General features: G+C 43.6%; 1 protein-coding gene across 1 annotated transcript in view; it reads right to left on the bottom strand.

Moving 5' to 3' along the window:
• The window catches only part of LOC124805203 (probable cytochrome P450 6a13), a 90,494-nt gene extending 72,080 nt beyond the window's left edge, over positions 1-18,414 (bottom strand). The window contains exon 1 of the mRNA XM_047265699.1: positions 17,633-18,414. Within this exon, the coding sequence (XP_047121655.1) occupies positions 17,633-17,967 (335 nt within the window). The 5' untranslated portion in view covers positions 17,968-18,414. The remainder of the gene's footprint in view (positions 1-17,632) is intronic.
• Between the last annotated feature and the right edge of the window lie 207 nt (positions 18,415-18,621).

Genomic DNA, 18,621 nt, shown 5'->3' with positions numbered 1-18,621 from the left:
AACCATATCTATTTGGTTTGATGAATTCCAGCTAGCTGTAAATGTAGAAAAAAATAAGTTAATGCCGACGAGTGGGGAAAACAATCCTGTCAAATAAAGCATTAGTAGTGCTGCTTGACTCAGTCACTTCTGTTAAATGTCTAGGCGTAACGTTGCAGTGCGATATGAAATGAAATGAGCACGTCATGTTGGTAGTAGGGAAAGCGATTGATCGAATTCGTTTTATTAGGAGCTCACGTACGCAAGAGACAGCGTATAGAATTCTAGTGCGACCCTTCATTACCGCTCGAGTGTTTGAGATCCCAACCACGACAGATTAAAGGAAGACATTGAAGCAATTCAAAGGCGTGCTGCTAATTTGCTAACGACAGGTTCGATCAGAACGCCAGTATTACGGAAATGCTTCGTGAAATCAAATGGCAATTCCTGGAGCGACTTCATCACGAGGCACTATTATAGGAATTTAAAGAACCAGTATTTGAGGCCGACTGCAGATCGATTCTGCTGCCGCTCAAGGACTACGAAGAGAAGAAGAGAGAAATTACGGCTTATAGGAAGCTTAAAGACCATCGTTTCTCCCGCACATTAGCTGCGAGTGGAAGAGGAAATGAAGTGACTGTAAGTAGATGTAGTATTCTCTCAGCTGCTCTGTTTGAGAACTGGGCACGTAAATATTGTTGGCCTACACATCTTACACTGAAGCTTACTCAAACACAGAGGTGCACTGAAGCGCCAAAGAAACTAGTATGGACATGCGTATTCAGATACAGAGATATGTAAACAGGCACAATACGGCTCTGCGGTCGTTAACGCCTATATGAGGCAACAAGTGTCTGGCGCAGTTGTTGGATCGGTTACTGCTGCTAAAATGGTAGGTTATCAAGATTTAAGTGAGTCTGAACGTGATGTTACAGTCAGCGCACGGGCGATGGGACACAGCATCTCCGAGGTGGCGATGAAGTGCAGATTTCCCATACGACCATTTCACGAGTGAACTGCGAATATAACGAATCCGGTAAAATATGAAATCTCCGACATCGCTGGGGTCGGAGAATCGCCATGCAAGACCGGTGTTCAAATGTTCAAATGTGTGTGAAATCTTATGGGACTTAACTGCTAAGGTCATCAGTCCCCTAAGCTTACACACTACTTAACCTAAATTATCCTAAGGACAAACACATACACCCATGCCCGAGGGAGGACTCGAACCTCCGCCGGGACCAGCCGCACAGTCCGTGACTGCAGCGCCTTAGACCGCTCGGCTAATTTCGCACGGCTGCAAGAACGGGACCAACGACGACTGAAGAGAAGAATTCAACGTGACACATGTGCAACCCTTCCGCAAATTGTAGCAAATTTCTGTGATGGGTCATCAACAAGTGTCAGCGTGCGAACCATTCAACGAAACATCATCGGTGAGGGCTTTCGCAGCCGAAGGCCCACTCGTGTACCAATGATGACTGCGTGACACAAAGTTATATGCCTCGTGTGGGCCCGTCAACATCAACATCAACATGGTGCTGCTGATGACTGGAAACATGTTGCCTGGTCGGACGAGTCTCGTTTCAAATTTTTTCGACTGATGGACGTATACAGGTATGGAGACAACCTCATGAATCCATGGACCCTGCATGTCAGCAGAGGACTGTTCAAGCTGTTGGAGGTTCTGTAATGGTGTGGGGCGTGTGCAATTGGAGCGATATTGGACCCTTTGTACGTCTTGATACGACTCTGCCGTGTGACACGTACGTAAACATTCTGTCTGATCACCTGAATCCATTCATCTCCACTGTGCATCCCGACGGACTTGGGCAAATCCAGCAGGACAATGTGACACCCTACACGTCAACAATTGCTACAGAGTGCTTCCATGAACACTGTTAGGAGTATAAACACTTCCGCTAGCCATCAATTCCGCAGACATGAACATTATTCAGCACATCTGGGATGCCTTGCAACGTACTGTTCAGATCTCCACTTACTCGTACTCTTACGGATTTAGGGACATCCCTGCAGGATTCATGGTGTCAGTTGCCTCCAGTACTACTTCAGACATTAATCGAATCCATGCCACATCGTGTTGTGGCACTTCTGCGTGATCGTGAGTGCCCTATAGGATATTAGGCGAGTGTGCGAGTTTTTTTGGCTCTTCAGTGCATGAGTAGTTGGTGGCAAATTTCTCACTCATCACTGTGTAGGAAATTGTTATTAAATTCGTTCATTTCAAAGAGATACTTCTTACGAAGAAACAACGGCACGGAATTTGATTCGTAAATTATTTGTTATGTTGCGACGAAGTAACTGGTATATTTTTACTTCCTCTCTTGTTTTTCCATCTGCCACCTTTAATTCATTTCTTCATTTCATGTTGGTTCGTAAACTATTTGCTATGTTGTGACGAAGCAACTGGGATATCTTTACTTCCTCTCTTGTTTTGCCATCTGCCACCTTAAATTAAAAAAAAAAATAGCTCTGAGCACTATGGGACATAACATCTGTGGTCATCAGTCCCCTAGAATTTAGCACTACTTAAACCTAACTAACCTAAGGACATCACACACATCCATGCCCGAGGCAGGATTCGAACCTGCGACCGTAGCGGTCACGCGGTTCCAGACTGAAGCGCCTAGAACCGCTCGGCCACAAGGGCCGGCAGTGTGGGGAATAACATGGTATAACGGAATTCTGAGTAAAATCAACCTGCTGTCAGAAAAAAATTGTTTTGCATTACTTATTGAATTCCATTCGTAAACAACTACTATGCCAATGAAGTAAGAACTGATGTAATACTTTTCACTACACAGTCCTCAGTCACCAATAAAAACATTTGCACTTATACCCTTAACACATTCCATAGGTGTGGAACAAATACTTCGAGCAATATTATCTATGTATCTGTGTGTACTACGAATAACAAAGGGCAACACAATCTCCACCGTCTTTCTTCTGCGTTTAGGCATAGACGTCTCGTGCAAGATGGCGTACACCCACAGAGGTATCAAAAACCGCTGCTGTGCGGCGTGTATACGAATATGTGTCTGAAAATTTTGAGCTTCGTTCCTGCCATGAAACAACTACAGAAATTTCACTTGAACGTAGGTCCGAAAACCTTCCTTTAGGGAGATATGAGAGTAATTCCCGGTAGTGACTCCTGGCTCATGTCAAATGTGCATTGTTACTCATTTTCTTGTTTACCGTCAGCGCCTAGAACCGCACGGCCACACCGGCCGGCCACCTTTAATTCATTTTTTTCATTTCTGACTAATTACCATTAACATACGTGAGTATAATGTGCATTTCCATAAAAGAGAAAGGTAGGCCCTCAGTCTTAAATAATATACCAGCAGTTCTAATATTGTGCTTAGTTTTACGTATGTAACCGATTTTCTAATTTATTTCAGTTATTCCTAGTTAATACTTTTGTTATAGTGTGAAATCAGTAATTGTTTAGTATCTTTAATTCTATTGTTGACTTATAAACAAATATAAATTCTCTACTAATTATAAACATTTGGAGGAACAACTAACAGTATTCCCAAAGGGTCTATTTGGCTCTATTCGAAAACATGTTAGCAAAGCCAGCTCTTAATTAAAGCTCTTAATTAAAGCTCTTAATTAAAGTATTGTCTTTTGGCAATCCGGGTAATTCCTTTGGAGTGAATTTGTCTAAAGATATCTGTTAATTTCATCATTTAAACAAACAATTCGGCCTTACTCTTGTTGTATTCAGTTAATTTATTGAGTGATGTTTTAATTCTAATTTCTGTAAATTAAACATCAAACAATGTATAGTTTCCGTACCTATTATTGTGAAGATTTATAAAGGCCCAATTCTCGGTCCCGACTGAGTCAGTCAACGGCCGAATTTCAGACTAGAAACCTGTGTTGGTTAGGTCAACAACACTGCATGAACTTAACTGTGAAAGACGTGTGACACAAACAGGCCGTGTGTTAAAACAATGACAGTGTCTGCTCAATACATACCCAATTATTCTGCAAGAACTGTGTGGTTAGGTTACACAGTTTATTGATTTTTTTTTTTTTTTTTTTTTTTTTTTTTTTGTCATGAGTCTACTGACTGGTTTGATGCGGCCCGCCACGAATTCCTTTCCTGTGCTAACCTCTTCATCTCAGAGTAGCACTTGCAACCTACGTCCTCAATTATTTGCTTGACGTATTCCAATCTCTGTCTTCCTCTACAGTTTTTGCCCTCTACAGCTCCCTCTAGTACCATGGAAGTCATTCCCTCATGTCTTAGCAGATGTCCTATCACCCTGTTCCTTCTTATCAGTGTTTTCCACAAATTCCTTTCCTCTCCGATTCTGCGTAGAACCTCCTCATTCCTTACCTTATCAGTCCACCTAATTTTCAACATTCGTCTATAGCACCACATCTCAAATGCTTCGATTCCCTTCTGTTCCGGTGTTCCCACAGTCCATGTTTCACTACCATACAATACTGTACTCCAGACGTACATCCTCAGAAATTTCTTCCTCAAATCAAGGCCGGTATTTGATATTAGTAGACTTCTCTTGGCCAGAAATGCCTTTTTTGCCATAGCGAGTCTGCATTTGATGTCCTCCTTGCTCCGTCCGTCATTGGTTATTTTACTGCCCAGGTAGCAGAATTCCTTAACTTCATTGACTTTGTGACCATCAATCCTGATGTTAAGTTTCTCGCTGTTCTCATTTCTACTACTTCTCATTACCTTCGTCTTTCTCCGATTTACTCTCAAACCATACTGTGTACTCATTAGACTGTTCATTCCGTTCAGCAGATCATTTAATTCTTCTTCACTTTCACTCAGGATAGCAATGTCATCAGCGAGTCGTATCATTGATATCCTTTCACCTTGTATTTTAATTCCACTCCTGAGCCTTTCTTTTATTTCCATCATTGCTTCCTCGATATACAGATTGAAGACTAGGGGCGAAAGATTACTGCCTTGTATTACACCCTTCTTAATACGAGCACTTCGTTCTTGATCGTCCACTCTTATTATTTCCTCTTGGTTGTTGTACATATTGTATATGACCCGTCTCTCCCTATAGCTTACCCCTACTTTTTTCAGAATCTCGAACAGCTTGCACCATTTTATATTGTCGAACGCTTTTTCCAGGTCGACAAATGCTATGAAAGTGTCTTGATTTTTCTTTAGCCTTGTTTCCATTATTAGCCGTAACGTCAGAATTGCCTCTCTCGCTGGCCGCGGTGGTCTAGCGGTTCTAGGCGCTCAGTCCTGAACCGCGCGACTGCTACGGTCGCAGGTTCGAATCCTGCCTCGGGCATTGATGTATGTGACGTCCTTGGGTTAGTTAGGTTTAACTACTTCTAAGTTCTAGGGGACTAATGACCTTAGAAGTTGAGTCCCATAGTGCTCAGAGTCATTTGAACCATTTTTTTGCCACTCTCGTCCCTTTACTTTTCCTAAAGCCAAACTGATCGTCACCTAGCGCATTCTCAATTTTCTTTTCCATTCTTCTGTATATTATTCTTGTAAGCAGCTTCTATGCATGAGCTGTTAAGCTGATTGTGCGATAATTCTCGCACTTGTCAGCTCTTGCCGTCTTCGGAATTGTGTGGATGATGCTTTTCCGAAAGTCAGATGGTATGTCGCCAGACTCATATATTCTACACACCAACGTGAATAGTGGTTTTGTTGCCACTTCCCCCAATGATTTCATTGATATTCAACAGTAAAATATTTTAGCAGTATGTTGATGTTTCCTTGAAATCTATTAATGAGACTTACGGAAAGTTAAAAAAAAGTGGTTCAAATGGCTCTGAGCACTATGGGACTCAACTTCTGAGGTCATCAGTCCCCTAGAACGTAGAACTATTTAAACCTAACTAACCTAAGGACATCACACACATCCATGCTCGAGCCAGGATTCGAACCTGCGACCGTAACAGTCGTGAAGTTACAGGCAGTAGCGCCTAGAACCGCTCGTTATTCCCGGCCGGCATGGAAAGTTAAACAATAGTGAACTGGCTATATAACTGTGTATTAATGGGTGGGGGGTTGTGAACGGTGGAAGTAAAGAACTGTGAAACGCAAATGTGCACCTGTCGGCTACAACATTTAATGTAGTCAGTGTTGAACTTCATCGCCCCATTTTTCAGCCAGTATAACAACACAGCACGTTGACACCGAGGACATTCAACGAAAAAATAAAGTAGGTGAACGTCACAATATCTGTGAGAACAACTATAACTTCTTTGAGATTTAACTTTCGCAAAACAACCTCATGAAAAAATTTAAAAACTTTTTTCGCGCTGCATTAGATGAGAAGTGCAAGAAACGCAAAATAACATACACTACTGGCAATTAAAATTGCTACACCAAGAAGAAATGCAGACGATAAACGGGTATTCATTGGACAAATATATTATACTAGAACTGACATGTGATTACATTTTCACGCAGTTTGGGTGCATATCACGTCTGGCCGTAATAACGTCCTTGATACGCCTGGGCATTGAGTCAAACAGAGCTTGAACGGCGTGTACATGTACAGCTGCCAATGCAGCTTCAACACGATACCAAAGTTCATCAAGACTACTGACTGGCGTATTGTGACGAGCCAGTTGCTCGGCCACCATTGACCAGACGTTTTCAATTGGTGAGAGATCTGGCGAATGTGCTGGCCAGGGTAGCAGTCGAACATTTTCTGTATCCAGAAAGGACCGTACAGGACCTACAACATGCGGTCGTGCATTATCCTGCCGAAATGTAGGGTTTCGCAGGGATCTAATGAAGGGTAGAGCCACGGGTCGTAGCACATCTGAAATATAACGTCCACCGTTCAAAGTGTCAATGCGCAATGCGAACAAGAGGTGACCGAGACGTGTAACCAAAGGCACCCCATACCATCACGCCGGGTGATACGCCAGTATGGCGATGACGAATACACGCTTCCAATGTGCGTTCACCGCGGCGTCGCCAAACACGAATGCCACCATCATGATGCTGTAAACAGAACCTGGAGTCATCCGAAAAAATGACGTTTTGCCATTCGTGCGCCTAGGTTCGTCGTTGAGTACACCAACGCAGGCGTTCCTGTCTGTGATGCAGCGTCAAGGGTAACCGCAGCCATGGTCTCCGAGCTGATAGTCCATACTTCTGCGTCGAAGTGTTCGTGCAGATGGTTGTTGTCTTGCAAACGTCCCCATCTGTTGACTAAGGGATCGTTACAGCTATGCGGATAAGATGGGTGTCATCTCGACTGCTAGTGATACGAGGCCATTGGGTTCCAGCACGGCGTTCCGTATTACCCTCCTGAACCCACCGATTCCATATTCGACCAACGCGAGGAGCAATGTCGCGATACGATAAACCGCAATCGCGATAGGCTACAATCCGACCTTTATCGAAGTCGGAAACGTGATGGTTCGCATTTCTGCTCCTTACACGAGGCATCACAACAACGTTTCACCAGGCAACGCCGGTCAACTGCTGTTTGTGTATGAGAAATCGGTTGGAAACTTTCCTCATGTCAGCACGTTGTGGGTGTCGCCACCAGCGCCAACCTTGTGTGAATGCTCTGAAAAAGCTAATCATTTGCATATCACAGCATGTTCTTCCTGTCGGTTGAATTTCGCGTCTGTAGCAAGTCATCTTCGTGGTGTAGCAATTTTAATGGCCAGTAGTGTAGTTCACTGACTTCACACACGCAAAAGAACTTCGTCTTGGGCGTCTCCAGATACGTCTTCGATTGATACTGAAGCTCAGTTCGAAGTGGGAATCTTCACTGAAGACAGTTGTACTACAGTCAATGAGATTCCAGGTCGAAAACTTGTCTGCAGACACCCTGGACAGCAATGGGCGTCAACCAGACTGTCGCCCACCATACGGTCCCGACAGCTGGCACTGATGATCTGGAGTGACATTTCTATTCATAGCAGGACCTCTGCGGCAGTCTTCTTCCGCGGCACTCTTACAGCATAGCGGTACGTCGACGATTCTACGCTCTGTTTTGTTACCCTTCATGGCACGCCATCCTGGGCTTACATTTCAGCAAGATAATGTCCGCCTGCACACGGCCAGAATTTCTACTGCTTGTCTTTTTGCCTTTCAAACGCTACTGTAGCCAGCAACATGGCAGTACCTCTTCCCATCTGAGAACGTTCGTAGCATTATGGTCAGGACCCTCCAACCATCCCACGATTTTAATGATGTAACGCGCTAATTGGGCAGACTTTGTCACGATATTCCTCAGGAGGACATCGAACAATTCCATCAGACAGTGCCATGCCAAGTGGAATAACCGCTTGCCTAAGAGCCGGAGGTGGACCAACGCGTTGCTGAGTTGCTCAATTTGTGGAGCTCTTTTTCTTGGATAAATCATCGAGTCTTCTGAAAGTATAATCATCTGTTTGTCTGTACATGGACATCACAGCTACTTTTTTTCGAGAGTATTTTCCCTTAGAAAAATATATTTACTAATTTATTTTTAGCTTTATCATACGTGTGAAAATGCTTTTATTGGGTGATATGTCCTACACAGTACGATTCGAGGCAATGAATTCAGTGCTTATACAATTCTCAACGTGTTTAATCCAATCTTCCACACTATATCATCATAGGTGCGAAAGCATCTCTGTCCCTTCCGTTTTCACGATTAAACAGCGAAACTGATTTTGGTGAAATTTGGTATTGAGATACCTGGAAGCTAAAGAGTAACATATGCTACTTTAGAAAGTTAAGATAAATAAATCATTGAAAGGGTACAGTTGGAGTTCAGCTTCTTTTTTTTTACGTCAAAGAACATAAGCCACGAGAATAAATTAATGAATTTGTTGCACGATGTACACGTTGTATAATGTATAGCTACTGTGTATGGCACGTCACAAGCTATGCTTATCCGAACAAGCAGACGTGTGGGCAGCCGACGTTATTGCAAGTACAGTAGCTTACTTAGTCACCATCATTCATTATAACAATACTACTGATATCCAGGGCAGCCGTAGGTAACATTTAGTACCCAGTGTTGTCAGCATATGGCAGACCTATGTAATTATCGATACACCCTCGTATAGGTGGTGGTGGTGGTTAGTGTTTAACGTCCCGTCGCCAACGAGGTCATTAGAGGCGGAGCGCAAGCTCGGGTTAGGGAAGGTTTGGGAAGGAAATCGGCCGTGCCCTTTCAAAGGAACTATCCCGCCATTTGCCTGAAACGATTTAGGGAAATCACGGAAAACCTAAATCAGGATGGCTGGAGACGGGATTGAACCGTCGTCCTCCCGAATGCGAGTCCAGTGTGCTAACCACTGCGCCACATCGCTCGGTCCCTCGCATAGGCATGCGTATTCAAATACAGAAATATATAAAGAGCCAGAATACTGTTCTGCGGTCGGCAACGCCTATTTAAGACGACAAGTGTCTGGCGCATTTTTTAGACCGGTTACAGTTGCTGCAATGGCTGGTTATCAAGATTTAAGTGAGTTTCAACGTAGTGTTGTAGTCGGTGAACGAGCGGTGCGACACAGCTTCTCCGAGGTAGTGATGAAGTGGAGATTTTCCCGTAAGACCATACCACGAATGTACCGTCAATATCGGGGATCCGGTAAAACATCAAATCTACGGTGTCTCTGCGGGCGGGAAAAGATCCTGCAAGAATGGGACCAACGACGACTGAGGAGAATCGTTCAACGTGACGAAAGTGCAATCCTTCACCAATTTGCTGCAGATTTCAATGGCGAGCCATCAACAAGTGTCAGCGTACTAACCTTTCAACGAAGCATCATCGATATGGGCTTTCGGAGCCGAAGGGCAACTCGTGTATCCTCGATAACCGCACTACACAAAGCTTTATGCCTTGACTGGGCCCGTAAATACCGATGACTGGAAACATGTTGCCTGGTCGGACGAGTGGATGGGCGGGTACAGGTGTGGAGACGACCTCATGAGTCTTTGGACCTTGCATATCAGCAGGGGGACTGTTCAAGCTGGTGGAGGTTTTGTAATGGTGTGGGGCGTGTGCAGTTGGAGTGATACGAGACCCCTGATACGCCTAGATACGACTCAGACAGGTATCAAATACGTAAGCGTCCTGTCTGATCACCTGCATTCCTTCATGTCCATTGTGCATGCCGACGGACTTGATCAATTCCAGAAGGACAATGCAACAGCACACTACATCCACAATTGCTACAGAGTGGCTCCAGGAACACTTTTCTGAGTTTAAACACTTCCGCTTGCCACCAGACTCCCCAGACATGAACAGTATTGAGCATATCTGGGACGCCTTGCAACGTACTGTTCAGAAGTGGTCTCCACCACCTCCCCCCCCCCCCCCCCCCCCGTACTCATAGTGATTTATGGACAGCCCAGCATGATTCATGGAGTCAATGCCCTCCAGCACTACTTCAGACATTAGTCGAGTCCATGCCACGTCGTGTTGCGGCACCTCTGCGTGCTCGAGGGGGCCCAACGAGATATTACGCAGGTGAACCTGTTTCTTTGGCTCTTCAGTGTAAATAGATCATAGCTGAAGGGAACAAGGAAAAGATAAACAGAGAAGCGTGTCTCATTCGAAGTAGGAAAGACATTTAATCTCGTAAATTACTTTGGCATGATGTGGCGAACAAAATCTTTAACAGCCACGTGATAAGTTGTTTTTAGTGCTCTCTAGCAGTAAACTTCAAGTTTAGTAACGATATGCATCATAATGTTTTGTTCGTCTTAAAATACAATCTAAAACAGAATGTATATGTTTACCACTGCCATAAGGTTTATGTACCCACCTTCATTAATTTTTCATTCATTTTTCTTTCTGTTTTACATTTATTTAGAAAAATAATGCTTCAGATTCAAAACGTAAATCATCACGTTGAGCCATTGCTATTATTTCCTGTAAAATCTCTGTTTCTTCTATTCGAGAGGCAGGTTTTGTATCTGTTGTCTCCTGTACTATCGCTTGCAACTCGCGATCGCGGAAAAGTAGCGAAATTTGGAGCTTCTTCGCCGATGTAGGTGATGCGCGAGCCAAGTGCAACTTCTGTTGAAAGTCTGTTTCGTATAAAATAGGAAATACGTTTAATTCTGCTCGTCATATTCGTATGCCGCATCCAACAGTGTCTTAGTCTTTCAGGCGTTTAGCCCCTCCTGCTCCTGCACCTTTCGACATTTCTTCGGAAGATGATCTGCACGATCCGCAACCAACATCAGCATTTACCAAGACAGCAGTCAGTGCCAGAGGATAACAGCACCACTTCGACACATTGTCTACTTATTTTGTGAAGCCTCTAACAAAAGAAACAGGTGTCGCACTCCTAGAGACTGTGGTGACAGATTATTTGTCCTTTGGCATATTTGAGAGCAAGCGTTGTCAGAATTCCATAGATAAACCGAGCGAATGGCGTTTACATAACGCTAGCACGGATGGCAATATCCAACACATTTCTCTGGCAACAATACGCCACGCCAAAGGAAGTGATGAAAATCAAAGTTAATTCTGCAGAAGCTGTTGTGATGGCAATGGAGGGGTGGACTTCAGTCAGAAACGAGAGCAATTTGACGGTGACAGCAGACGTCTTTAAGGAACTGGAGGTCGCGTCTTAAAGCACCACCACTTACGTACAAAATATTTAAAATATGTGTTACAACTATCCACTTGTAAGAATTCACTGTTAATACATCCTCTCCATCCCCTACCGCCCAGTGTCTTGGAGGTAAACACATTGGTGCTGCAACACTGATCGGTCTTCGATTCGCTTTGCTCACTGTATACTAACCTTTGCGTTACGCTAAGTTATGTCCTATTACGTATGTACTCTTTATAAGTAATGCCGCCACAGCGATGTGGTTCGTGTTCCGTGAATTTGCGCTGAGTTAGCTACACAATTGTCTACTCACAGACGCCTTGGTGGAAGCATTCTCTGAGACTTACGTTTCTTTATGCTTATTTAAAACGCCACAGTTCATGTAAATCACAGCGAGTGTGGCGTAAGTTTCTCTGTGAAAAATTCGTGTAAACACTCACAACGGTCAAAAGAAAAGTTTTACAGAAAACTAGTAGTAACATAGAACCACAAATTAAGAGAAGGAAAACAAGTATTCCGACCTCCAAGATCAACTACAGATGTTATGTTTACATCTAGACAGGTTGTAGAAAATAAACGAGGATTTGGGAAAGACGTATATAATAAAGGGTTATGACAATCTTAGAAGGGAAGAGATATGGCAAGGTCTGAATAGACTGAAATTGTAAAAGAGAATCCAATTCAAAACCTGAAATAGCTACAAAAAATTCCTGAACTGTGTTATAATAGACGGAAAAGAATAAGAATGATTTAGAACGAGTAGAGGTGTTTTACAAGGAAGTATCCTCTCAGAAGTGCTTTCTAACTTAGTCATCGACGACATCGTAAGGAAATTTCACTAAGGATCAACAGCAGATGACAAGAAAATCGTAGCAAATATAGTTGATGTGATGATTTGTGAAGAAAAGGAGCAGAAATGGGAAGAACAGCTCAAAACCCGGCAGAGAGTAATTGAAGAAGCAGGTGTGAAGTAATGAAAATCAGCAAGAAAAAATGAATAAATGAAGGATGTAAGTTGTAACGGAAAAATTATTTAAGATGTAGGTGCATTCAAGTAACTAGGGAGTGAGAAAGGAAACATCAAGGATGAAATTTCGGAGAGGATAGAAAATGTTTCAAAATTTTATTACCGCTTATTGGACACAAGTAAATTCAGATGTACAAGTAATTTTGCTGGGCAGTTTTTATCTGTGGATCAGAATGGTGGACAAAGAAAGATCTGAGGAGAATACAGGCAAAAGAGATGCACTTTTTGTGAGGAACTTGGGTAAGACGGGAACGGCCAGGATTAAGAATGAACCTACACGAAACACCCTAGAAAATCGTCTCTTAAAAGAAACTATGGAGAGAAATAGGCTTCACTAATTCGGGCACGTTAAAAGAATGGGACCAGAAGGACTTCTAAGAAGAGCACTAGAATGGAGAGAATCTGGACGAAGACCAACTGGAAGATGATGAACAAGATGGAAGACCAGGTGAAGGATGACGTGAACTGAAGACGACTGAAACGAGAGGAGGTGCTGAATGATAGAGTGGTGGAGAAGAACGAAACTTTGAAGAGGCTCAGAACTGCATGAGTAGAAGCGTTTCAGGAAGATAAAGAAGAAGAAGTCACGTTTCATCGGCAAGTTATGAAGTTCATAGTGAAAATTCTACCAGCGATGAAATGGTAAGAAAATGAGTTAGAGCGTCTAAACATGACGGTTCGTGAAGAAGTTGACAGTGGTCGACCATCTGTCATCACCGAAAACTAGGCAAACAAAGTTTATGTAAAATTTGTAGAAAGTAGATGCTTTACATAGCTACTAGTGGGTATTCCTCTTGAGCTTACTGCACTTTAATTTAAGACAATTACACCAGATGAGTTTCGCTTTTATTTATAAAGCATCTTCCGTGGTTATTCTGTAAATTGGATTCATATTTTTATACATTTTTGGTTGTTTTAAGTGGAAAACAACGATTTGTTTATAAAGTTGATGTTCAAGTTAGTAACGGTGTCTTTTTACATGTTCGTTCCTAGCCAGCACAGGTTGACGTCTAAAGACTTCGATGCAAGAAAATGGTTCAAATGGCTCTGAACACTACGGGACTTAACTTCTGAGGTCATCAGTCCCCTGGAACTTAGAACTACGTAAACGTAACTAACCTAAGGACATCACACACATCCATGCCCGAGGCAGGATTCGAACCTGCGACTGTAGCGGTAGCGCGGTTCCAGACTGTAACGCCTAGAAACGTTCGGCCACTCCGGCCGGCTACTTCGATGCACGTATGCACTTGGCAGTTTCTGCCATTCTGTAGTATTTCTTGCGCTGTATTATTTACATCTTACTTTTGTGAAGTGCTTCTCACTTTGTACAGTCACAGCGTTTATGTCAGTTCGTTTGGTTTCGATTACGTTTTGAGTGTTGCCAGCCTGCGAAACTACTTTTTTTTCATAATATGAATGAAAACAAATGAACTGACATAAACACTGTGACTGTTCAGAGTGAGAAACACCTCAGAAAAGTGACGTATGAGTAATGCAGTGCAAGAAAAATTGCAGAATAGCAAAAACTGCCAAGTGTATATGTGCATCGAAGTCTTTCTGAAGATCCTTTATAAATAAAAACGAAACGCGTCTGATGTAATTATGTTTAATTAAACTGCAGTAAGCTGAAGATGGGTAACCAATAGTAAATGGTTTTAACAGCTGCTGCGGAAGATGCCCATGCAAACAAGCTTTACGTCGTGAGTACAACTTTTCCTGCACTTCTAGTTCCATTTAGTTCTTCAGTAGCACAACAATGATGATATGAAGATGAGGTTGCAATTTGTTATGAAAATGGAATTCAGAAAAGTATTCTTGCGATAAATGCCTAAATACTGGTAGAAATTCTGGCGAAACTAGATTAATGTACAGGTATTTGTGTAAAACTAATTAAAAACACCTGCCATAAAGTGTAGGCTTTCACGGCCGGAGTCTTCATTAGTTACAGCTTCCGGGTTGAGAGGCCGCGGTCGATCTGTAAAACTTATTCTTTCTGATGTTTCGTCGCCTACTGCGGGCAACATCTACCGAGGTGAGTCAACGACTGTCTGCCAGGCCGTGGAGGTCCCGTTTATATAGAGCGCATAAATGACACTTTTGTGTTATGGAATCACGGCGAAAAGGAATTGTATGGTTTCTTGATGCACCTAAATAGTATTAATCCAAAGATACAATTTACTATGAAGAAAGCAATGGACAACTTAATTTTTACGGATGTATCAGTAATTAAAAGGGCAGATGAGAGTTTAGGTCATAAAGTGTATAGAAAAGATGCACACACTGACCGTTACCTCCAAAAGGATTCGAGCCATCACCCCAGGCAGAAGAGATGTGTCATTGAAACATTGGTCTACAGAGCTAATAACAGTCCAAGATGCTACTCCAGGCAGGTGTAAAACGAATGTGCACAACGGAAAATACTGAAAGCGAAAATCAAGATTTGGCCCTGTCTGACTACACCCTGAAGCAGATCTTAGGATTTCTTAATTGTGATATTATTTCCTCCTTCTTGCTCTTTAACATATAAACTACAACCTAAACATAAATGAATGATTGAGGGAACTAGTAACTACTATATAATAAATGTTGTTTCTGCTTATACATTTATTGTAGATTAAAGACCCCTTTATATTACAAATGTTTATATTTCCTAAAGAATATTACTGATCAATTGCCCAAATCTGCCTCTTTTTATGGCCACGCGATCTAATATAAATAACGCGAGATGACTGACATCATCTACGTACCAAACACTTGAAGACACTACTTTCAAAGATGATCTACAGAGGCGTGCAACCTCAATGGAAATAAAACTTATGTGATCACAGCTGTTTACCCTTATAGGCCTAATAACACGAAGAAATTAGCAATATTATCGTATGTACTGCATCTGTGCATCAGAATGATAGTTCGTGTACACGTCTGTGATGATGGAAGAACTCCACCCACAAAATAAACTCCTTCAAACACTAGGACAGCAGAAGGTGGTCCTCTGACTAGTATAATCTAATACTGTCTTCTCCCCTCTGTGTTCTACAGACAGGAAACGTGAACTCCCAGCCACAAGAACGGAATTCAGGTAATGTCTCTGCTTGAGTATAGACAGACGTGCTCTCAATCACTGGACACTGCATACTCAATGACGAAGACCAGAATCGTATAAGTTCGTAACAGTACAGTGCGTAACCGTTCTAACTATGAAATCTCCTGAGAGCGAACACAGTGTCTGTACCAACAAAGCTGACACAAAGCGATCGTGAAACACGGGCGGTCAAATCGGAAGGCCCTTTCTCTCCATCGCTGGCTTCCCAGTAAAGCTCGGTTCCCCTCCCTCGTTAACTGCAGAAAGTGAATCATATTCTGGAAACCACGGAATATTCTCGCTCTCTACAGATTCCTCCGAAAGCCGACCAACCATATTTTATTCTTTTGTTGTCCAGCGCGGAAATTTTGCGAGCAAATGCCCATCCACGTTAATTAGGAATTCATACAATGGTACGCTTCTCAGATTAAAAATCCTCTGAAATAACCCAGCCAGCGTGATTTCCGAGGTAACGCTTCCTTGTTCCTCTCTGCTGCGACCAAGATTTTCAAAGTTTCTGGTTATCCTTCCAACCTAGCTATAACACCAGCCAGCCACCACTCTATTGCGCTTTAGCACTCAGGTGCCCCGACCTCTGTCTTGGGCTACTTACTGTTTTTAGCAGGATCAACACACCTGTGCGGGCTTTTCCACCCAGGGTCTGAGTTACGCCTACGTTTTCATTTCAACTGGCGTTCCAACCTCTGCTGTATAGGCAATCATTCATTACGCCATTTTGATAGTAGTGACAATCCATCACCTTTCATGCAATAAGCGTTAGCAGCTATTTCCAAGGGGTCTTCTTTAAACATATACGATGCAGAACCTATCCGCCGGACACGGTGGCCGAGCGGTTCTAGGCGCTTCAGTCCGTAACCGCGTGACTGCTACGGTCGCAGGTTCGAATCCTGCCTCGGGTATGGATGTGTGTGATGTCCTTAGGTTAGTTAGGTTTAAGTAGTTCTAAGTTCTAGAGGACTGATGACCTCAGATGTTAAGTCCCATAGTGCTCAGGGCCATTTGAACCATTTTTGAACCAGAACCTATCAAACGATACTTAATTCCGGTTTTAAATCATGGCAAGGTATGTAGATGAGCGCTTGTAAGGCGCGAAATTATAGCCACCTTACAACTTATGTATTTTTCCACGCCATGTTTCACATTGTGATGACGTTAACTGCTATTCGAATATGTTTGACACTGTTGCACTTAGAATGGAGCTTTTCCGTGGCATTAAAATGTTGAGCAAACTTGACCGTACTTACAATGTCAGTTAAATGTTAACAAGGATGGTTGTCGACAGATTAAGGCATCATCCCATGCAGAAGAGATGTGTCCTTGAAACATTAGTGGAGAGAGCTTATTTATGTGAAAAATGAACTAGATCATTTGTGAACGGCTTTTAAGAAAAATGGATTCGCTGACAACGAGATAGATCGAGCACTCTACCCGAGAAGGAAAGTGCCCGACAACATTCAGTGGCAACAACTGTCAAAGACGGTGATCATGTAATAAAATTTAGTGAGACGAGCGTGCTGGCCAGGACACCGCATTATTATGCACGCGTGTACAGAGAAGCTATAGAGATTCGGAAACACCACAAAAATTTTAATGGAAAAGATGAAGGCTTAAAGTTAGATAAGATACGGCAGTCGATTTTGCACCAACGATGCCACAATCGACTATTTTCAATCGAGAATAATGACGTTAGTCAGATAGAATTACAGTCGGCCCCACGTGATGGATGGTGGTGCCCTCTATGCGCTCTATATAAACGGGACCTCCACGGCCTGGCAGACAGTCTTTGACTCACCCCTGAAGATGTTGCCCGCAGTTGGCAACGAAACGTCAGGAAGAAGAAGTTTTACACATCGTCTGCAGCCTCTCAGCCCGGAAGTGGTAACCAATAATAATATTTGTGCTTAAGGGCGGACAATAATTCTTCCTAAAAAAGGAAAAAAAAAGGTGAAACTTACCTTCGGGAGTAATGTTCGGAGTCCTGTTTCATTTTCCAGATAAGATCGGGGTCTCGCAGCATGAGACACGGTCTGTCCAACATGTAGAAGCCGCCGTACGGGTGTCCTTCCAGCTGGTGGTACACGTCATCCATGACGTCACACAGGTTCCTCGCGCCCAGCAGCAGGTCCCCGGCGTGGCCAAGGAAGAGGAGCGACCTCGCCTGCGCGACGCCCATGCGGCGCCAGTAGTTGTGGGCCACGTGGGCGCCGACCACGAGCAGTGTCAAGGCGAGGGCAGACAGCGCGGCGGTCACCCAGCTGACGTCACACACCGGCCAGGCCAGGGTCGCCATGGCGGGCAGGAAGCTATCCGCGCACCCACTAGGAGCTCCACATCCGCCTCACAACACTGTGCGTTTGCTACGTGTCCGCGTGAAATATGTACCACGACTGCTCACCTTTAGCGTCATTTATAACTGATTTTCTCTTACCAGCTACCCATTAAAGATGTAGTGGCGTTATGTAGTTGCACCTCCTTCCTTGCATCTCATTTCTCCAAACAATAAATGGTCGCACACTCCTCGAAGCCGGATAGCGGAGTGAGAAGTTGTTGTGGTAATGATAACAACAAGAGCGTTGAAAGAATGTGAAGCATGCCTCTAGTAACGCGAAACTGAAAATCCTAGCCGCGTCCACGTCGCACAGTGTCTGTAGATTACGAACGCGCACTGACCGTTCCGCCTGGTGGGGCCCGACCAAAGCGTCCAGTTCCCGCCTCTAGCTGTGCTGAGCGCCTCGGGACGGCCAACTGGCAGCAACTGAGCCCCAGCGCTCGCCGACAGATGCAGTCTGGCCGTCACGTGACCGTCGTGACGTCAACCGTCGCTAATCTTTTCATATCGGGCGCTAAAAGCTGCTCGCTCACCAGCGGCTGCCATCTCTCGTGTAACACACTGACTCACTCGACTGACCTTGACACAATTCTCGGTCTTCCGGCTGTACCACAC

The sequence above is a fragment of the Schistocerca piceifrons genome, chromosome 7 (genome assembly GCF_021461385.2).
Source record: "Schistocerca piceifrons isolate TAMUIC-IGC-003096 chromosome 7, iqSchPice1.1, whole genome shotgun sequence".
NCBI lineage: Eukaryota > Metazoa > Arthropoda > Insecta > Orthoptera > Acrididae > Schistocerca > Schistocerca piceifrons.
The sequence above is the reverse complement of the archived record's forward strand: the minus strand, read 5'-3'. Positions and strand labels throughout refer to the sequence as shown.